This window comes from Poecilia reticulata, linkage group LG2 (genome assembly GCF_000633615.1).
Source record: "Poecilia reticulata strain Guanapo linkage group LG2, Guppy_female_1.0+MT, whole genome shotgun sequence".
In the NCBI taxonomy this organism is placed as follows: Eukaryota; Metazoa; Chordata; class Actinopteri; order Cyprinodontiformes; family Poeciliidae; genus Poecilia; species Poecilia reticulata.
In genome coordinates this window covers 28954438-28976716 of record NC_024332.1, presented here as the reverse complement: position 1 = coordinate 28976716, position 22279 = coordinate 28954438, and the positions used below count along the sequence as shown (strand labels likewise).

General features: G+C 38.6%; 2 protein-coding genes and 1 long non-coding RNA gene across 4 annotated transcripts; 1 reads left to right on the top strand and 2 right to left on the bottom strand.

The window, feature by feature from the left end:
* Positions 1-1149: 1149 nt before the first annotated feature.
* Positions 1150-2307, bottom strand: LOC108165887 (uncharacterized). The gene is made up of 2 exons (XR_001776225.1): positions 2116-2307; positions 1150-1993 (listed from the first exon to the last, which is right to left on the bottom strand). It is a non-coding gene; the product is annotated as an uncharacterized LOC108165887 (long non-coding RNA).
* Positions 2308-5849: 3542 nt separating this feature from the next.
* On the bottom strand, positions 5850-7252 carry LOC103459293 (ankyrin repeat and SOCS box protein 9). Its single transcript, XM_017302893.1, has 4 exons — positions 7145-7252; positions 6980-7059; positions 6416-6523; positions 5850-6108 (listed from the first exon to the last, which is right to left on the bottom strand). The coding sequence occupies exons 1-4, from the start codon at positions 7227-7229 to the stop codon at positions 5878-5880; spliced, it is 504 nt and encodes a 167-aa protein (XP_017158382.1). The 5' UTR covers positions 7230-7252; the 3' UTR covers positions 5850-5877.
* A 100-nt stretch (positions 7253-7352) lies between these two features.
* gpr143 (G protein-coupled receptor 143) lies at positions 7353-22036 on the top strand. Of its 2 annotated transcripts, XM_008400754.2 has the most exons (11): positions 7353-7536; positions 8684-8761; positions 11728-11989; positions 15473-15582; positions 17217-17311; positions 17671-17763; positions 19142-19251; positions 19362-19470; positions 19914-20031; positions 20113-20368; positions 21403-22036. In XM_008400754.2, the coding sequence occupies exons 3-11, from the start codon at positions 11734-11736 to the stop codon at positions 21498-21500; spliced, it is 1245 nt and encodes a 414-aa protein (XP_008398976.1). In that variant the 5' UTR covers positions 7353-7536; positions 8684-8761; positions 11728-11733; the 3' UTR covers positions 21501-22036. The 2 variants fall into 2 exon arrangements, with proteins under 2 accessions (XP_008398976.1, XP_008398968.1); XM_008400746.2 differs by lacking the exons at positions 7353-7536; positions 8684-8761 and having other exon boundaries at positions 11515-11989.
* Positions 22037-22279: the final 243 nt, after the last annotated feature.

The window sequence follows — 22279 nt, the reverse complement described above, 5'->3', positions numbered from 1 at the left end:
TAGTCTTCTCTGAAATGCTGTTGGTAAAACAGCAGATGTAACAGAACACACATTTCATTATGCGCCACTTTTTTCCAATTAATTGTGTGTCTTTATTATTACAGTATGTTTTCCCAAAAGTTATCAAGATGGTTTTTTTTGGGGGGGGAGGAATATGAAGCTTGACCTTTGTGTTCTCTTTGGTCAGCAGTCATTCATTTGTTTTCTTAAAATTCCCCCATAGAGTTCCTTATTGCTACATTCTCAACACTGAGCTTAATCCTTCCAGACTGATAAATGATAAACAGTAAATAGACTGAACTTGTACAGTGCTTTTCCGACCACTGATATCACAAAGTATTAGATGTCAGTGATTTGTTTCCCATCCGCTTGTGAGATTCTTTTGATCAGGCCATGGTGTGTTGCTTTTTGAGACCTTTCAGCCTGCTCCAGGTCAGATTTTCTTTAGAAGAGTTTCTTGATTCTACAGGTCTGATGGTGATCAGACCTTAGTATTGAGACAGAAATTGATCTGATTGTTGGTCTATTGCATAAAATGCCAACAAAACTTCAGTTACTGGCTATAATATAGCAAAATGTGAAAAAGTTGAAGGAGCACCTTAAAACCCAGTTTATTCCAGTGACAGCATCTGCTATGCTGCTAAGCCTGGGTGTTTTCTTTCAGTCAAATTATAAACTTGCTTTCTACTTTCAGTCCCTCTGGTATTATGACAAACTCTGATCAGAGGTCAGTGAGGAGGAAGGATTTTGTTACAAGCTAAAGAAGACTTCGTCAAATCAAAATATTATTTCCTTGTATATTACAGTAAATGATAACTCCACAATGCTGCGTTTTGGGAAATGAAGATAACACGGACACCAGAATAACTCATTGAATCCCATTACTGAGAGCCACACTGAATAACGTAAAATAGCAGGTGCACAGTACTATCTCAATCCTGTTTAAAGCTGTTTTCTGTCGTTTTGTACATTGATTTGCTGTAGTACATTATCTTGCGAGATAAAAACATACAACCTAAACGCTTTCATTTTTACAATGCAATAAAAACGAGATTATTCCGTTGCCTTGCGTAATCAGTGTGTGTAGCCTTGCAGCACTGTGCCAAAGGTGCATTTTGTGTGTTAAAGGCGATATTTTTTTATCAGCAGTAGATGAATCTTCAATTCAATTTATTTGCATAATGCCAATTCACAACAAATGTCATCTTGAAACACTTTGCAAAACAAGTCATGTCTTATTAATGGTTGAAATGGAAAAATAAACACATTGGAAACAAGCACTACAAATTAAAAGAGAACAGAATTGGAAACATTGCTTTCAAGTAGTTCAATTCAAGCAGCAATGACAATAAATAAAACATTAAAGATTTTAAATAATTTTTTTCTCCAACCCAGATGAAACCACCCAAGACATGGGAACTTTTATTTAAGGTATTCTGTGTATTCTGGTTTAATTGTTAGATTTGTTTTTTTTTCTTTTTTAACTGGAAAATAAATTGGTAGAAACATTTGTCTCGTGTATTTTAATACGTCTATATGACCCAGCTTTTATTTACAACATGGAAAGAAATGCACCATTAATGAGGATTCATATGTTGTGTTAAAGCTAGTCTTTCAGAGGTCTGTGTGCTTTGATTTTATTTTCATTTGATATGTGTTATTGCTAATGAATATTTTATGAAAGCATCTTCCAACAAGAAGTTTCTTTATTTGCATAATAAATCAGCTCACGCTTATCTTGAGGCTCTCCTAGTGGAATTATCCTGCCAGGTTGTGCAAGTTCTCCCCCTGCTGGCCTGAATGTGAAAGTGCTCAGAGTTTGGGATTGAAAGATGGAAGTGATTGCAGTGTTTGTGAGCATCCCTCTGCTCTGATTGGTAGAGCAGATATGGCATCAGCCTTGTGGGGAGGTGAAGGTCAGGAATCCCACCCAGCCTCTGCTTCCCCACAGTTTTCCTGATGCATATCCGGCACAGCTGCTTTAAAGGAGACTCTGCCGGGGTCGTCAGAGAGAGAGGGTTTGATTATGTGCTTACAGTTCCAGCATCGCAATACAAAGGGCGTTGGACGCCCACCCATCTCTCTTAGCTCACTCTGTAACTGTGAACTGAATACCTCCTGTCTCTCTCAGCAGTCGCCCCACTGGGCTGTCAGGAGGAACCAGGTCCAGAGGCCGCTTGCCCTCCGAGTTCACCATGAGCCGGTCCACTCCGTGGTGGAGGAGGGCAGAAACTAACTCAGGGCTGGACAGACGTGCAGCGATGTGCAGGGGAGAGTCGCCTGAAGCCCTCTTGTTAACATCGGCACCTGTAGTGAGAGAGGAAAGGAGTTTAAAATAATTCGCTGCTTTCCATTTGTAGCATTTTGATTTATTTTTTTTTTCCCACACGTTTACAATTTTTATACAGTGCAATTTCTCCTATCTTGTGGGGCTGGATGTAAATGCACACTGCGCTTTTGATACTGTCCATTTCACTTAAACTTTTCGTTCTGTTTAGGGAGAGTAATTGTTCATTGATGGTTACATGTCTGATGGAAATTAAGTGAAAGTTACTTGATAACTTTGAAAGAGATCATTCAGAGTCATTTTGAAACCTTCTAATTCAAATGCAAAACAAAAAAACAAAAAGAGAAACTTTCTGCCTCATTGCAAGTTTACAAGTTTGAATTTGATTATTTCGGTCCATCATCAGTCTAAAGCCATAATGAATCTTTGTGAGGATAAAAGCTGAAACCCGACGCCTCCTCACCGAGCTGAAGGAGTTTCTTCACTGAGCTCAGTTGCTGATTGGAGCAAGCAACATGAAGAGGAGACCCTAACGAGTCAATATCCTGATCCACGTCTGCTCTGCACTGAACAAGCGCTTCAATGCTCTCAGGGTGACCTGGGGAGAGAAACAGTCACTAAAACGAGAACTGAGACCATCAGTTTTCCAAATATGTTTGACACTCCTGCGTTCATACATTTCTCTCTCTCTTTCTATTTCTGCTAGCACTGACTAAGCTCAGCAGAGATTATGCTAGCACATGCTATGGAATGTGACCTCTAACCCTTAGCTGAAGCCCGGGGCGGAGCTAGAAAAATATCTATGGGGTAGCAAGAGGGGGGCAAGGATTTTTTTACAGGTGGCAGCATAATGTCTCGTTTCTCATGTTTAGCTTACAAAGACCTAACATTGGACTTAATTTACTTGACTTACTTGTTGCAAAATATTGTTTTTAACTTGCATTGTTTCAAAATAAGCTTCATGTAGCGCTGAGGATTAAATATAATTTCTTAATGTAGTATAGTTGATTATTTTTACGTCTTTCATACTGCTGCTAATTGATATGCGTTACTGGACTGGACAATTATATGATGCATTGAGTTGTGTCAGAAAACTATTCAGTTCCAATGCAGAACGAGCAGAAATCTCACGAAAATATTAGTAGCGCCATCATATATAATCAGATATATCTATTAAATACCATTTAAAATAAAGCTGAGAAAACTGATGTGTGCTACATAAGTTCACCCTGATATAAATCTATAAACAGTTTGGTTTCTTTTAATCCTGCCAAGATGCAAGAAAGGGCTAATTTTTCTTATATTGGTAAATCGTTTCATTTTAAATATGCTGCAGGAGCCGTAGTTTGATGATTGTTATAAATATCACCACGTTTTACGAATAAAGGAGGGAATTAGGTCAGTTTTTGTCGCTTGTTTAACTTTTAGGAAATGCAGCAGCTGCAGTGCATCACAATAGAGGTACAATGGCTCTTTGCACGTCAGCTTCCGTGTTTGGGGAAAAGCGGCTCGGTCGTTTCCGGTCTATTGAGAATGGTATTTAACACTAGGTGCTTGCAAGGCTTGGCCAAGGTAACAATTAATGATGAACATCGATCCGAAGCCCCAACAAGTAAGCTGGAGAAAGGTTTTAAGATGTACGCCTCRTTAAACATTCACGGATACGAAGGTGAGTTTTTCTCACCTTTTATTCTCAGACATTTTTCTTGTAAAAATGTGCTATTTAAGTATCTAAACATTTTAATCCATTCTAACGGACAATGTTTTTATCTTATTTTGTACTTATTTTCAAGTATATTACGTGTTTATTGTCGTTAGTGTGAAACAGAGGGAGGTTACAGTTCGGACTTTTTGCTTCCGAGGCATGAGGAAGTTCAACAAGCCCCATAGCCTAACAGTATGGCAGCTCTGGTGTCAGAGTTCGAGTTCAGCTGGCTGTTCARGTTCAAAGTTGTTGCTTTTAGAAAAATATGACCGTGTTCTTTAAGGTCTCCGTGTTATTTCATTTTGTTACTTTTGCATGCTTCTTGTGAAGAGGTCAAATAGGACGGTGTTTACAGCAATGTAAAGGCGGATCAGTTGCTCGGCTGTCTGGCTCTGGTCTGCTTACTCGTTCCCATATACTCTTTCTTTCGGGCTGAATACAGAAGTGATTCCATGGAAATAACACAGGAACGGCTCCTTTATTTACCATCCGTCTCCCCCGGTAGTTTTAGGCTGAAGCTGATCCGGAGTGAAGAGAAGGCTGCAAACTTTGCTGAGTTAGCTTTAACTGGTAGCGGCGAATATTTACAAGCCACCGTCTTCTTAATTCAGTATCGTTTGGAAATCCATGAAAACTTAAACACCCATCATATTAGGAAGACAACAATGTTCATAGTATTGCTTTATTTGCGTATGAAATACGACTTTATCTTTTCTAGTTATAATGGTAAGTCAAAGCGGAAACAAGAAAGCCGCATTTCGCTCATGGGGATGTGACATCAGCGCCGTACGTGCAAAGAACCCATTCTGCTTTTTCTTGCTCTGTGTGTGATGGCATAGATACTTTGAAAAAGTAACTGTAATCGGATTATTGATTACTCCTTGAAATAGGTATTGGTGTTCTGTTTATGTGTACTATCCGTAAATCAATCCCACCTTGTATTTCTTATAAATGCGTCCTACTAGTCGTGGAAGTATCGTTTCATGTGTTTTATTTCATCAAAGATTATGTTAAGCTTTATTTAATTTAGTTTATACCTGGCTTTCATTAAGCTGCTGTATTACTTTATGTTTTTAGTTTACATGACAGACAGCTTTAGTTTGCCGTCTGCAATGTCGTTACTACTGTAAACAAGTCATTGTTTGGCGGTTAATCAGGACAAAATACGTTGTTTTGTGGGCTATTTTGTCCCTACATTTGAAAATATTTTAGTTTAATTACACTCTTTTTTTATTATTAAACCTTGCTAAATGGATATTGGTACAGATGTTATGTGGGATTGAAGCTGTGTAATAGCGGTGTATTATTAGTGTATCATATCTTATCATTTCAGGAGGACAGTAACCTGCGCAGTTCGGTGGACACATTGTGGCTGCGCTGCATCTGATAACAGACATACAACGTATTCATGCGCAAAAAAGAGTTGCAGTGATCTGTATTTGTCTGCGTTTAATTTAATTCCAATAAAAACGTGTTTCCCCTGTCTGATACTGTTTTATTCTTACAAATACCTTTGTATTTAAAATATATATTTTTAACAGGATATTCTAGTAAAAGTATTAGCGCATACATCTATAGCTTTTCATTTTAAACGGGTAGTATATTCAGATAAAGGAAGTGATCTTCTTGTGGTTTCGTTGTGTATACAAATTGTTCCAATGCTATGCTAAGCATCCTAAGCTTCCACTTCAGTCCCATCACTCAAATAATGTTATCCATTTGACATTAACATAACCCGCTATAGTTTTCTGTTTGTAAAAACATAACGGTAGCAGTTTTGGACGCATAGCACTCACAGATAGACTTGGCTATCTATCCGTGCTACGGTAGGAAAATCTGATGAGGTAGCAACTGATAGTCAGAACACCATAACTATTTATTAAATTCATAGTGCCAGCTGGTTTGGCAACGAAGGTGGAAGACTCTCATTTGGGGTGGCATCTGCCACCCCAGTAGTTCCGCCCCTGGCTGCAGCTGAGTGGATTGGAGGACTGGACGGGCCGGATTCCCCCGGGGGGGTCGCTCCACGCTTGAGAAGCAGAGAGACGCAGGTCACATGGCCCCTGGCAGAAGCTTCTGTTAATGCAGTGTGTCCGTCCACAGTTGTGTGGTTAACCTGAAGTTGGGGGGAAAAAAAACAGCAACACCTGAAAACTTTGAACAGTACACCTGACCTCTGCTTTGCATTGTGCATTTTGCTTGCTAAAAGCTACATTGCCTGCGTGCTGCTATGTGTATTTTTGGTTAATTTCTCACTCATTTCAGTCGTTTTCAGTGATTATGTATTGCTGTTAACATGCAAGAATTACAGGCTTTATTAAAGAAATTCTAACCCCACCCCCCAAAATAAAGTCATGAAGTTTTAAATTGACGGTGCTTTCTGTTTAATTCTTTTTCATTTCTGTGGGCTGTAAATCACTTACATTTGCTCCGTTTTCCACCAGAAGCTTGGCACAGTTTGTGTGGCCTTGCTGGCACGCTGCATGAAGGGGAGAGACTTGGTCCAGTGTGTTTAGATTTACACACATTCCCTGTGAACACACCAGGACACGCAAATTCACTCCCGAACAGTGGCTGCACTGACCGTGCCTTGCAAAAGTATTCATGCTACTTTTGGCACATTAACACAACAATAGTCAATTTATCTTATTGGAATGTTTTGCGTTAGTCCATCACAAAACATTGGATAAAAAAAAAAATGCATGCCTTTGTTTTGTTTGTTTTTTTAAATAGAAATGTTAAATAGAAAAATAGCACTAGTTTCTGTAAGTCCCCACTGTTATTTCTGACTGTAACATGAAAAATTATGCAAAAGATCAAAGATAAGAATGCACTTCAAGGCACTCTAACTAGTGAAAAACATTAAAGCTTCACACAGCATCATCACAAACTAACGTTTGAAATAGGAACGTGTGTCCTGTTAAGAATCTCATGCAGCAGAACCTGATTAGAATTTTAACTTTTTAACTCCAGAAGTTAAACTTTACCTGAGCGATGAGTCGTTTGAGACAAAGAACGTTTCCATTGAAGGCTGCGTCGTGAATCGGAGACCAGTCGGCTTCGACATCTTGGTGTGAAAAGCAAAACGTTGCTCAGACTTTGAAGTGATAGACATGTCTACTGTAATAACATATTTAAAGTGTTAAACTCACCACTCATCAAAGGGTTGGAGAAATAAGGAGCTGCTGCTCCTGGACATGCTGTTTCTTTCTGTGTCTCTCTATTTCCAGCAGACATTCTTCACCTGTTTTCATGTTCGAGTTGCCCTTTTGTCAGACTGGAATATGTTTTTGTCCTATTTTGAGAGCACTTCTTGATGTTTTCATGCCATTTCCTTCCTGGAGGAAGGACTGTAATGACTCAGCTCTGACCAATGGGAGGGCAGATGGAGAAGGAGAAGCGAGTTAAGCCTGTTGGTAATATTTTTTTTTGTTGAAATTTGACACCGCACATCCACACCCATTATCTCTTGCAAGTAACGTGACTATTTTGTCTGTTGTATTTGACTGAAGATTTTAAATTTAGGTAAACTGGATCAGTTTAGGTAAGTAAAAATGTTAAACTATAGTGTTGTTTTTTAGTTTTTGTACGTTTGTTTTCTGATTTTAAAGTCATTTCCTGTACAGAAATTTCAGTTCTCTATTGTCTTTTTTTACTTTGAGTAACTTGCTTTAGCGTTCTGACACTTCAAGTTGAAACACAACATATTTAGTGATCAGCAGAAACCAGTGATTCTGATTCCCTCATCATTGTTTTGATAAGGGAACCATGACTGACTTAGCAGTAATGGCTAGGTTAGTACTTAGTAGTTACTGATTAAGACCCACACTGACGCTAGTTTAACATTAACCTTTAATGGTGGGGAATATTTTTTTTTAACAATTTATAACCCAATTGAACGTCTATTCAACCATCCATGCAGTCATAACAAAATTATCTGAGTTTGTGATGTCATCATATAATTTCCAAAATGGAGGCGCATCTGGTCATTTGATTGTTTTGGTTGAATTTGTTCAATAGCTACAGGATTTTAGTAACATGTCCTAGATTACACTCAAACTACTTTACTTGCATTTTTGGAAATGTCTTCCATACTTTCTTTTTTATCTCTGAGTTCTGAGTCCAAATTTGGCTGTACAAGACGTTGACAGAGTCTTCATTTTTAGTTTAACAAAAGAAATATACAAAATGTATAATTATTCTGTAATAATATTTCATTTATGTTTGTTAGCAGTCCAACAAACATAAATCTTGATGTTAATTAAATGCGATACGTTGATTTATTTTTTTCTGTGCTCTACACGAAAAAATAAAAACTGCCAGAGTTCCTCCAGTTGAAGACGCAGCAGACTGCAGACTCTGTTTCATTTGTTCTAGCTGTATGTAAAATATTCTCACCATTATTGCCTTGCGTTCTGCACTCAAGAGTTCTTTAGTGCCTCTGTAACATTGCAGTGCATGCAGGCCAGCAGAGGGCAGCCACAGAGAGCAAATGTTCAGATTAAGTCAAAAGTCTAACTGCGTTACCCCCGGGGGGTTTGTTAATCCCCGGCAGCAGGCTGCAAAGCCAGACACACAATTAACTCTGTGGCGTGTCAGGGAAGGTATGGATTAGAATAAAATCGTACCAAGTGTATGAATGCCCTCTCTGTTTTACCGAATCTTTGAAGGTCCTTGTTGCTTTGTTGCAGTTCTCCAGCCAAGTGAGCACATCTGACTTCTGTTGGATCGGGTCAGGGTGTGAGGTTGCCTGATGCACACATGCAGGGGTAAGCTGACCTTAGCAGGCAGGATGCAGCCAATGTTCACCCTTACAACAGAAGAACCTAATTTAGCTTTATGTTTTGTTGTTTTTTATTATTATTATTCTGGTCAACATTACATGTGTTTTTCATTTTGAGAGTATCACATACTACATGAACTACTGTTTACTGCTGGTTTTTTTTTTTTTTTTTGCAGTAGTAGTTTACTTACAACTTCCTGTCAAGTTATAGACTTTTTTTAAGCTCCTACTTCTCAAAATAAGTTATATTCAGCACTATGCAAAAGTCTAGATTCATCCTTACTTTTCTCATGTGCTCATGTTGATGAAACAAATCCTTGCAATCTTTTAAAATAATTTAAGCCTGTAGTTTGTAAGGATTTCTAATATTTTTTCTTTGAGGGACGATGCATATCTCAGGTCATGTTAAGGTTCATTTTGGGTTTATTTACTTTTTTTTTTTCCCCGCTATAGATTTCCGTTGTTTCTTCTAAACGTAGTCAAAATAAAGTTTATAGAACTATTGATCTTGAGTGACATGAGGATGACAAAACTTATGAATAGTGTTTTGGCTGCATTTATGTATAGGCCAGAGCCCTGCATGTGCACATGATTTTGCTGCACATATGACACATTCACATGACCACAAATCCCCACGCAAAGTGATCATGTGTCAGCCCAGTTCTTATCCAATTTTAAGCATGAATCTACAAAGTGGCCCTTATTTTAACTACTCTGATGAAGGGAGTGCCATCTTATTTCTAACTTTTTACATCACGAATATTAATGTTTCAAAACAAAATGGCTTTCCGTATGTGGAGAAAAGCGAACAGACAGTAAGTTTAAGACGGCAGAACAACACTTTCTACATCTACAGCTTGTCTGTCACCTCAAATCTTTTGTGATATTCTCATTTCACAGGTTTTGCTTTTCTTTTTAAAAATGGAAACCACACAAACAGAAAAAAAAAAAAAAAAAAACGATGGGCCCATGCTTGGGCATGCAGACACTGAAGCAGATTAATTCTCCGCCGCACTCTAAAAACTGCTGGGTTATTTCTTTGACCCGAATGCTGGGTTTATGCTGCTGGGACAAAACTAAACAAAGCTACCAAACGGCTTTCTGAGTGCAACAGAGGAAGCGCTCTGCTTCGAAACAAAGGAGCTGGTTATTTACTTCGAGTTGGGGAAAGTGGACATCCATCCGGTTGTGATCAACAGGGTCTGCCAGGGTGGAGGGGTTCTCTCAGTCTTCGGTTTTCTGGAACTGGAGGATGATCGGCTCTGGGGTGTGGGGGGGATACCAAGCAGCTGCAGAAAAACAAAGAGTAGAGACTTTACTTCTTGAGGGTCTTCATGGGAAAAAAAAAAACATGTTCCACAAAAGCTGCTCTTAGCCTTCTACCACACTCCATTGAGAGTGCCCTGACTTACTGCATGGTTCAGCAGCTTCCCAGCCCCAGAGAGGAAGGCAGAGAAACTGATTGGCTACATAGAGTTTTTTTTTTCAGTTTACATCTAACTATTAAATTCTGAATTTATTGTATGTTTTACTGAGCCAAATTGCATAATTGTTGTTGTTACTCAATTAGAATGATAGTGACAACAACGACATCCCATCCTGTCTTAAAGCAAATATTGGGTCAGAAATATGACCCAATATTTCTTTAATCTAACTCAGTATGCTGCGTCAAACCCATAAACCAAACTTTTTGTGTTAAACCAACCTAGATCTGGAACCTTATTCGTTTTTAGACCAGCAATTTTTAGAGTGTATTAACAAAAAMACATTCAGTTCCCAACAGGAAATGTTGCAGGCTCATGTCTGGGCTTGAAATGTGCAGTTGTCAGATACCAGACATGCTTTATTTAGCCAAACACTACAAGACGACACAGAATACATGAGCCTTTATGAAGCATAGGTGAGGAAGGCATTCGGTTCAAATGTACGTCTTCCCACAAAAGTATTTATATCCACTAAACAATACACGGTTTTCATCTTAAAATCCTCTAAAAATGTGTCATCACATTCAGCTCTTTTAACTCTAATTGCACTTAAATTAGAACTCACTTAATTGTTGAAGAGTGCATTTGTGTGAAATTTAATCTAATCTAATCTAAAATATAAACTAGAACGTTTTCAGGAGCGATGTTCAAGTCCTCATCTGATGATTGTTTAGCACAGCTGCAGATCTACTAATCAACGGTCGTCCACTTAAACTGACAACCTTAGCATGGAGAACAAGTAGTCAGATGCCCCACAAGCCATGCAGGGTGCACAGCAAACTTATCTGGTACAATACAACATGAGGCCATACCATTGCACATGACCAGTGAAACATGGTGGTGGCAGTATAATGCTGGGTAGATGCCTTTACTTTAAAAGGGAGGGGAGAAACTAAAGACTTGAGATTTTGGTCTGAGCCGTGTTTACCTCTCAGCAGGTTGGTACTAAACATTCAGCCGTGAATACAACCAAACTGTTTAGATCACGTGTTAGAATGGCCCAGTCAAAGTGCGGCCCGCCTGGAGAAAATTCAGAATTTAAAGGACACCGTGCAGATTCTTGTGACTTATTTATGTTTTTAATGCGTGCACTGAGAAAGTTGGGTTTCACTTTTGTGACTGTTTTACTCTATTTTACTCTATGTTATTATTTGACCCCCCCAAATAGTGGTGGTGGGGGGGGTGAAACGAAGAATTAAAAAGAACGCTCTAAGTCTGCTTCTGCCGGCTGACATAATCAGTCTCTTTCATACAACAGCCCTTTGTCGGCGCCTTGCATTGTGCGGCAGACTTAAGCTACAACTTCAGGGATTAAACAGAAGCACATGATGATTCAACCCCGTGATTTGTGGAGGAGAGCTGCCTCATGGACTCAGTCATTTCCTTTTTCTTTTCCTTTCCCCTTCTTCCTCCTCCGAACACCGTCTCCTCCTCTCCCTCCTTCTCCTCCTCTGCATCGCCCCCGCAGTCCCTGATGGCTTCCCCGCGGCTGGAGACGTTCTGCTGCCCGAACCGGGACGCTGCCACGGAGTTCGCGGTCTCCTTCCAGCCCGTCCTGTTCGGGGCTCTGAGTCTGGGCAGCGCCGCTCTGAGCCTCGTGTTCGCTGTTCTGCAGGTTCTGCCGAAGCGCAAAGGATACAGGAGACTGGGACAGTACCCTCTGCCGAGGCCCGCCTCCTCCTCCAGAATATTGTTCATCATCAGTATATGTGACATACTGGGATGCACAGGTAAACAAATCAATCGTCAAAAGCAGCCGATTTAGTTTGCTTTACTTTTTATGTATCTTTTTTTTTCTCCTAATTTAGTCAAAGGAAGAAAAAAGAAAAAAAGGGGGTGGTGGTGAAGGAGTTGTTTTTTTTTTCACAGCGTGGTTCTGGGTTTGATTACGCACATGAATAGTTTCTTTTAACCCCTTTGTTGCTCAACAAAAAGACAGAGGACTTGAAAACGTCTGKAATTAAGTTGAAATTTTGRCTAATTAGTCGCAGCCCAGAGGGTCTGAGGATATTTACTTTKAGCATTTTCCTCATCAGAAATAAGTTGTGGAAAAACTGGACAATCAACAGGAGAGAGGCGGGGAAACACCCTGGATAGGTCGCTAGTTTATCGAAAATAAACTGAGCAAAAAAAAAAAAAAAGAAAGAAAGTAAAGAAAGAAAGTAAAGAAAAACAACAGAACAAAAGAAAAATTGTAATTAAAACCGCTGTTTTTTTGTTTGGTCAAAAACTGATTAAGTAAATTATATTTTTTTAAAAAGTTAGGTTTTTTTGCCTCTTTTTATTATTCTAAAAGAAATATGTAGAAAATATTTGTTTGCAGCAAAGTATATTTAAAAAAATGCATTTATTCCAAAATTGGTACCATATTTGTCAACCATCATATATGCCAGTAGGAGGCGCTGTTTTRTMCAAACACTTCAAWAGCGCTGTACTACCTACATGTTTGAGTTTCCAATACATTTTCTTAGGAGCACACTTGTTAAGTAAAGTATTTAGAAAGGATTTAGCGGTTTTTAAGACTTTGATTTTGAAAATCCCCCTCACCAGATATACTCCATACACAAATTAGGGTGTGCAGGATTTCAGAACATGAAGCAATTAGAGATTGGTTTCATTTAAGAACATCTTATTTAGATATTAAGAGGRTTCCAACTCGGGCTCATCATCCTTTTTGATGACAAACCAGTAAAGCGACTTATATTTGTAAATGTTATATTCTGAAACAATGATCAAATAAAATGGTTTCTATTTGTTTGTTCATTTCTGAATTCTAGTCTGCTTAAAATCCAACAAAAAAAAAGTGTAAGATGAGCAACTTATGAGAAATAATAATAATAATAATAATAATAATAATAATAATAATAATAATAATAATAATAATAATAATAATAATAATAATAATCTTCTCGCCATGCTTGTAAAAATGATAAAAGTTGCAAATAAACTCAGCATAAATGCATTCTGACACTATTTCAATGTGTTAAATCAGCAAAGACTATTTTTTCCTCTGGAGACAATTTGGCAACATTTGTTAAAAATTAATACTATATATAATAACATTCCACTTGCCACAGGCCCTGTAGGGTAGACAGCAAACTGATCTGGTATAACTTAATATATCAGTGTTTATTGCTGTAAATGCTCTTTGAATGAGTCACAGCTTTTATTTTAGTGCTTTTTTTTTTTTTACAACGGGGATTTGCCACTAATACGTTCAAAATGTTTAGATTTCTGCTGGATTTCACACTTAGGGTACGCTGCCTGCCAGGAGGACGGAAATGTGTTTCCAACGTGCATTTAAAACTGAGCAAGTGTAACAATATCACTTCCTTCAGGAATAAATAATCTGATCCTGAACCCGTATCTCTGWTCGGCAGTTATAAAAATGAAATATCCTCTCATTTAGTGCTGGGAGGCTGTGAACTCCGTGTTTTTGTAGTAGTTTATATACGTCTGTTAATCATTTCTTTTACAGGCAGCCAAACCCACCTGCTGCTCCCTCTGTATTATGAGTACCTGTTGTGGAAACTCCGTTCACATATTGGATGAAGCTGGAAAAGCAGTAAAACTCGGCTTTCCTATTGCCATCATAGACATAAGCATTATTAGATTTCCATGAGGTCAGATTTACGGCGAGTCCCTGCAGAGTGGCTGAGGAGCTGCAGATTGCAAAACCCAGCAGAAAATATATAAATAAGTAAAACAGTTAAAGTTAATGCTGTGTTTCACCAGAATCCCTTTGGAAATGTTGACAAAATGAAGAGGCAATTAAATTTAACTTGTAAAKAAAGAGGGAGCAATGAAGACRGGCAAATTTKGACCAATTCCATCCTAGATATTTATATATTTTCTTTCCAAATCAAATTTTCTTTTTGCTTTAGACACAAGCAATGRACTTCTAAACAGCAAATCATGTTCAGTCGCAAATATATGTTTAAAAAAAAATGTTGCTGCAATTTTATTACAGATTTTATGTATTGCTTTCTAACAAAGRCTTARCCAAACTACATTTAACTCTATTTTCTCAAATATGACAATTTTTGTCCATCCGTCTCTTTAGTAWAGYAAGTTGATATTGGCTGGTTAATAAGCTGGATCATCTGCTCTGCTTGCAGAGCAGAGCAGATGCTACGTTAAGGAGTTTGCTGCTTAACGTAGCTTTACTTTTATAAAAGTGATGGGTGACACTGCTTTCATTTCTGTACCATGTCTGTCCTGGATTTTTGTGACCAGGACCGATCCGGACTGCAAACTGTGAGTCTGTATCAGAAAGTTAGGGACGTTCACAACTAGTCATTCATGCTGGATCTTGAGATCAAATCCCTCATGTGGTTTTGCCTGTTTCARACCTGGTGAAATCCTGGATAAAGTTAACTGTATTTAGAGATCCKGAATATAAATTTTTTAAACCAAATTAAGCCCAATTCCAACCTAAGCACCCATGTTATTTTAGATTTCTTTTCCACACAAAAATGCGTGTAACAATCAATTTTTTAGGCTTCCTAAAGAGGGAAAAAAAGCTCTCAATCCAATGCTTTCATGCAAAAGTCATCATTCTCTCACGTGAGCAATAAAATGATTAATTATACTTGCTTTTTTTTTTTTTTTTTTTTTTTAATTCAGCCCTATCCTGGAATCATTTAGGATTTCAAATATCAGTGCTAATACCTTGATTTTTACTAAAAGCTTATCACACCAGGAGACTCCGACGCTCATGTCTCCGGTCCAAGCTGTTGCTCAGCATGCAGAGGAAGCACAGCTCTCTGACACCTGAACTGTTCATTCATCACTTTTCCTGGCAAGAAGACGAGCAGGTGAAGTCATGTGTTTCCACGTCCGGCTAGATCCAGTCACCGCTGTGGAATTAGAGCTGCACACAGACGAAACACGGAGCCGCATGCATTCTGCGTTGCGTGGAAGTTCCAGGAGTCCTCCTTATTTATTTATTTTTTTCCAGTTTTGCAAAGGAAATGGAAACACCCCCAATAAAATACATCCGCYAGAAAGCTCATATTTCCATGATGTCAAGCTGCTATTAAAAGGACTCCCTGACTGACAGTAATTCATTCAAGCAGTGAACCAAAACAGCTAAGAAAAGCAAACACGTGTTGAAACGTTAATTGAAGCCAGGTAATTTCCACATGGGCCCTTTGTGTTTACTCCTCTTTCCTCCTCCAGTTTAAGATTCAGTGTGAGTCTCTCTGTTTCAGGGATCATTGTCAGGTCCTCTGTGTGGCTGGGTCTGCCGAGCATCGTCGAAGGCATCTCTGTGACCAACAACACGGACGTGTTGCCAGAGGCCTTCTGTGTTGGCAGCGCAGTAAGTGTAAAAGATGCTCCTTTGAACAGCTTCATGTGGTCAAGCAGCTCAGTTACACTGCAAGCCACACATCTTGTCTTTGGTTTATGCTTGAAAGATTACAAGGAAGGGGTTTTTTTTGTTTGTTTGTTTGTTTGTTTTTTTCTTTTTATAATCACGCATGATTCTGGAAAATGTAGATGTCACGGGAGGTCATTTGCTCGAATCAGAGTAGGTGGGGGGAAAATTGTGTCTCGGTTTCCAGCTTCCATGTGACTCTTGTGGTATGATTATCTCGAGTGAACACATCACCGTTTTAAAGTGTTTACACAAAATGTACAAAACGGTATAATCTATCAAAATCAATCAGCAGGGTGGATTCTTGTCGTTCTGATGAGAACTCTCTGTTGTGTATTTAAAGAAATAATGAGATATCTGAGATTTTATCAACATTATAAGGTATTTAAGAGCAAGAAAGCATCAGATTTATGAAAAAAAACTGCTAGTAATCAATGGCACAAAAATATTAAATTCAGGATACATTTACCAAAAATAATTCTCTGATGACTAAATAATAATTTAAAAAAAAACAAAGATACCACACCAACACTGCTTTACACACTAATTAAAAGGGGAAATTTCAATTTGGGATTAAAAGTATTAATTATAACGATTAATCTAAGAATTACCAGGAGCTTATGAGGTTATTTTGAATGCCTAAAGGAATTTGGGTTTTGAACCCAGTTTTGACTCCTAATATCCACTTTAATCTCAGAGTGGAGAGAAAAAGATACCAGCVCCAGGAACTGAACTGAGAAGCATGAGAGATCTGTCTTATTAAGATACGGCCAGTTGAAAAAAAATGCATTGTACTTTTTTTCTAAAGCGATTCATTTCGACTCAGAAACCTCTCTAAACTCCAAAACTATCTCACAAGGCAAGAGTCGTTTCTTTATGCTGGGATTTTCACATTCAAAGATGTAAAACTGTAATCATTTCACTCRATAAAAGACTGGTTTAAACTTTATATTTCAAGATCTGGTCAATGGTGGATTATTTAAAAWKTTCTAAATGAACCAAATAACATGATCAATTGGTTGAGGTTATAAAAACACTCAAGTKTGGGAGACACTGGGACTTCAACTGTGGAAATTTGTTCGGCTASATCTAAAGTCTGATGGGAGCTGGAGAGGAGCACTGAGATGAAAAGTCAAATCGGAGGTGGTTAATTGTTTGGTCGATCTGCACTGGTGGCCATTCAGCAGTCAACTGTGTGGCAGACATGCTAGCAGTGTTAGCTTGACAGCATCTGCTGTTCTGTTTTAGCTTCCAGGCAGAGAATGTCTAAATTTCCAGAATGGGAAGTGTTTCCAAACAACCAAATATTTCTCTCTTGGGCACAAGGGGGAAAAAAAATGTGTAAGCAACAAGTGGGGGTGGGGCAGTGTTGTGTTTCTCTATGCTTCGAACATCTAGAGAAAAAAAGCAGACTAAACCTCATGACCTTTATGAGTGGCAGCTTTATCAGTACCTTTTTTAAACATTGGCATGCTCAGGCCTGCTTTGTTTATGGCCAGTTGCCACCAAAKACAATAGATTTTGTGCTTCGTAAACCACAAATTTTGCTGGTAATCGTCCATTTCATTGTGCTGCAGATGTGGATCCAGCTGTTCTTCAGCGCTTCGTTTTGGTGGACCTTCTGCTACGCCGTGGACGTCTTCCTGGTGGTGAAAACCTCTGCTGGGATCAGGTTCTTTTGAGCTTCGYTTCTTCTCCTTCGCAGTTCATTATTACCTCAAACCTTCCTCCTGTAGAAGACAGGACAAAGCAAAAAATAAAAAATTCAAAACTGAGAAGAACCCATTTAGTTTCAGCTCTATGTGAAGATTTTGTCCCTTTTTCTCACTCCTGGCTCTGAGTGAGGAGCTGTTTGATGACACAATAATAGCTGTTCATGTTCCTCTACTCTTCCTGTCAAAGCGGCATGTTTGTTTTTTGTTTTTTTTTTTCTATGAGAAGAGAGGAAAAAGAAATACCATCCACAAGAAACAGATTTTCAGCTTGTGCTTGAGTCTCATGACTTTCTCTCCTCCTCCCCACCCCCCTCAGCACCATTGTCCTCTACCACATGATTACGTGGGGTCTGGCCRTGCTGCTGTGTGTTGAAGGAGTGGCCATGCTCTACTACCCATCCATCTCTGAGTAAGATACTTTTCCGTTTTCCCRAAGATAAATCAAAATCCCCTTTCAGTGTCGCAGCTGAAAGCCATGAGAATCGTTTATCAAGCAATCTTTCTGTCCTGGAGAACAATAAAGTTACTGATTGAATGATCCAGGATGTTTTTTTCTAATCTTTTTTTTTTTTTCCCACACGAACTGCTTTGCATAAAATGACGGCAGTGACATTCTGATGGTAGCACAAGGGAAAGATTTCACAGCTCCGGTTTTATTGGATTTCTCCAGTTGATCAGAGCGTCCCAACTAACAGATTTAAATCTGACTGGTGATGGTTTTTTTTGTTTTTGTTTTTGTTTTTTAGTGACTGACATCATAGGATCTAAAAATGGAGCTAAAATTTAGGATGACGGCAAGAAGGCCTTCCAACCTTGAAGACTTGATGTTTGTCGCAAAAGATAAATCATCAGTGGAAGAATGCACAATTCGGCTCAGTAATTACAGAAAAAGTGAATTCCCGAAATGTCAATAAATATTTTTCTACTGATTGTTGAGGAATAGAAAACCAAAAAACATTTTGGCCTGCCGTTTTCCAATAAAATGTAAATAAAACCAGATTTTTCTTCTTCTTTCCAAAATAAAACTAGTGTAGAATCTCATTCATGCAGGATTTCTGAAGGAGCCTTTTTGAAAAACGTTCAGTTGCCTGAGGGATAAACTGGGGAATTTCCCAGATATTTTCTTTTCACATTATTTTATTATCTTTGAGAGATGCCTGATGAAATAAAACAAATTCTAAATCTAAATTTGACAGGGCCTGAATGAAATTAGGCTTACATACCTCTATTAGATTAGATTATTGCCCTAATAATAAGATTCTTGTAAATCAAGAACATCTCAGTTTTTCTTTTAGGCAGTTCTTTTGAAACCCGGTCATATGTTTGACCGCTTGCTGTCACTTCATCTCAAATAGCCGATTTGGAATCACTCTCATCATTTAGGGAATATTTCTGGGGACAAATTAGTGGATTACTAGAAATAATAATTTTTTTTATTATTGGATTAATATCATGGTTTTTACCTCTTCTAACAAATCAACTATAGACTGACTAGACTGTACAGCCTTGAGTTAGAATCGTATATATTTCTACAGCACATTGCATTTCTATTGCATTTGATATGTGGTTTTTGTCCACTTCTTCTTACCAGAATGTCACTGGAGTCATTTTATTCCGATTTTTATATTATTTTTTTCTTTTTGTATTGATATTTTATTTTTCAATTTGTGTTTTGCTGTGTACAACGTTTTATTGTTCTGGAAGCAGCTCGTCAGATTAAATGCAACTTGTCAAAACGAATTATTTATCCCACTGCTGAATAAATCATGTTCCCTCTCCTGGTGCAGCTGTGAACAAGGCCTCCAGCACGCTGTTCCCCACTACATCACCACATACGCCCCCATGCTGCTCGTCCTCATAGCCAACCCCGTGTTCTTTAGCCGGACCGTCTCTGCAGGTCGGTTCACCTCTGCCAATTCACTCTCGCACAAGTGGCAGTGCATCGCGGCATATGTTTGCAAGAAAAAAATAAATACAAATAAAGGCGACCTTCTGATCTCTCCGCAGTGACATCTTTAYTGAAAGGACGACAAGGAATCTACACTGAAAATGAGAGACGGCTGGCTAACGAGATTAAAATCCGCTTCTTTAAAATAATGCTCGTGTTCTTTGTTTGGTAAGTTACGGCTCCACTCTGATTTTCACCTCTGTATGTYTAAATGAACATTGTACGGTTATCTTSAGATACCCCTSCCCACCCTAATSCAATCCAGTTAYCCAGTTACATTCAGRTCCAATAACATCCATTCCAAATCCAACTTTCCCAATTAGAAGGGATGAATAGTTTGTTTTCCTGTCAGCAGTTAGCATTATATTGACCCAAAGATACAGTCTTGCTTTGTAATCATGTTCCTTTAGTGTTTTAAAGCATATAAGTGGGAATAATTACAGTCAGTATTAGCGTGGTTATTATTATCTGACATAATTAGCATTATAATTGTTAAGTTGATTAGAACACGTTCCATAATMTTTGTTGGTTATTTGTTTTATGTCGAATGGCTCTTTGTAAGATTGGATCTTCGTTCACGTTGGTGCAATTTTTTTTTTTTATTATTTTAGCTGGGCTCCAAATATCATCAATGAGTGCCTCCTCTTCTACCTGGAGATGCAGCCAAATATCACCGACAACAGTCTGAGAAACATCAGGAACGCAGCCCTCACCACATGGTTCATCATGGTTGGTTGAACGGCAACGCCAGACGCCGTTTCTATGACCATTTAATGACTTTTATTCATTTTTGCATCATACTTTTTTCAGGGCATTCTGAACCCGATGCAGGCTTTCCTCAACACCCTGGCCTTCCACGGCTGGACGGGTTGGGACGTGGACCTCAACCCGCAGCGGAGCAGGGAGCTGGCCTGGGACTCGGGCTCCACCTCGGTGCCGAACGCGGCCGGACAAAACCCGGTGGTGGGAACGACTCTGCTGTACCAGAGTCACGTTCAGGAAGTGCAAAAGAACACGATAGGAAACGGACAGCAGCACTCGGACGCCATCAGTGTCCTCTCTGAAGGTAATTGGCTCGCCAGTGGCGCAAGCAGCTCGCCAGTATATCAGGGCTGGTGATGCGCATCGTGTGCACGCAGCTTCACGACACGCACTTCTACCACAGACATCCTCGCTTAGAGAACGTAAACGGTTACACTTTAGCGATCCTCACCAGAACAAGAGACAGTAGTTCATTTTATTTTTTTCATTTTTACATCATCAGTGTTGTTGGTGACCTCTGTTATGCAACGTCTTATTTTTGACCTCAACGTAGAGCAGCTGTAGCGTGAAACTACACTCCTCGGGGATTTTATGGATTGTCTGTAAATAATGATCTGAAGTGGATGAAACATTAACGGTCTATTTGGTATGTGGATACACAGCTGAGAGACGTGTTTGTTTATTGTGTAATTTAATCAGTGACTTTGTGACTTTCCATTCAGGGTTGCTAAGCATCATTATTTACAGATAATCAGATGATTAGCAGAGAGCAATGGTAAATATGCACATAAGCAGGAAAAAAAATTCCCATATCTGGAACTAATGCGGTCTAATGCAACAATCCTGTGATAAATATTTGTCAAGCTTGTATTGTTAACTTTCTGATCGGTTAAAAAAAAGAGAAAAAAATCCTCCAGCGGAGGATGCGATGCAAAATCTGACTGACATTTAAGTGGTATAAACTGTTACCTACCACATTCAGGCATGTTTGTTGTACTGGACTGCATCAGTTTTAGCTGTAGGTGTGCCTTGTGAACTTCCACTGTAGTGTATGTACGTGTGAGTCTACTGAAAACTATGCTATTTTCACTCCAACACTACAGTTCTGTGTGTGCGCCTTGTCTTGTCACTAGCACCTCTGACATCTTTTTGAAAAATAAAAGTTATTCTTCTGAAGGACTTATGGTTTTCATTCATTTGCTAAACATCCAATGCAGTAATAATAAAAACAAACAATACTTGAATTTTAACTACGTTTCATGCAGGGTTTATATTGTGTAATACGTTTTAAGTGTTTTCTGCAGCAACGAGTAATCTGCCCCTGTTTTGTCTTGCTAGGTTCAGAGTCTAGTACAGTTGAAATCCACATTTCCAGCGAGCTACAAGGGGACGTAGACGCTGACGGAGAGTCCTTGGAGAACTCTGAGAGACACTAGCTGGCCTCATCCACACTCCAACTCCCTCCCCTTTTACAACGTATTAGTTTTTAGAAGTTAGACCTTCGTAGTTTTAGTCAAGTGTTATGATGGCAACTGCTTTTGAAAAAGCTGCTCTGACACAGTAGATTCCGTTTTCTGTTTTTAAGACCTTTATTTTATTTTTTACCTCTAAACATGTTAAACCTTCAGCAGTATTTATAGGGTTTTTATTTTTTTTGCCGATCAGCTGAACAGCCCCAGCAATATTTTTTTTTTCTTGTAGCTGTAAAACTTGCAAAACAAACTGACATTTGTTTTGTTATCTAGTTACAGATTGACCTTTAGTGCTGGAAGATTTTCTTTTTTTCCAACGGGCAAATTCTTTCAGTTCAATGCACTGATCTTGTAAAATGGATCCCATCAATAAGCTAAAAAGACACTACAAATTCTTTAAGCTTATCAGTGTTTTTTTTTTATAAAGGCTATTGTATTTCACACCATCAGTCTATGTATTTTTGCACAAATCTATGTCGTATTAAATACCTTGTAGATTTGTTGTTTGCTATGAGTGGTTGTGAAAGACTGCATTGTAGACGAGCTGAACATTTAATTATATTAGTTTGTAAACAAATCAAAAACCAACCTGAAGGATGGACCCTCGACCTTTCCATCGAGTTTCCGCACATTTCCCACGGTCAAGGTTTATTTAGAACCAACTACAAAGTATGAAAATAAATATATGTATAATAATTTGAAACTGGGGACAAACTACACAAGTGGTCTGACAGAAACTATTT

Bases quoted from the DNA above. Each gene is read 5' to 3' on its own strand.
- LOC103459293 (XM_017302893.1), bottom strand. From the start codon at position 7,229: ATGTCTGCTGGAAATAGAGAGACACAGAAAGAAACAGCATGTCCAGGA. The intron at 6,524-6,979 runs GTAAAGTTTAAC...GTGTGTTCACAG, and splicing joins TCAAACGACTCATCGCTCAG to GGAATGTGTGTAAATCTAAA. The intron at 6,109-6,415 runs GTAAGTGATTTA...CCCCAACTTCAG, and splicing joins TGGTGGAAAACGGAGCAAAT to GTTAACCACACAACTGTGGA.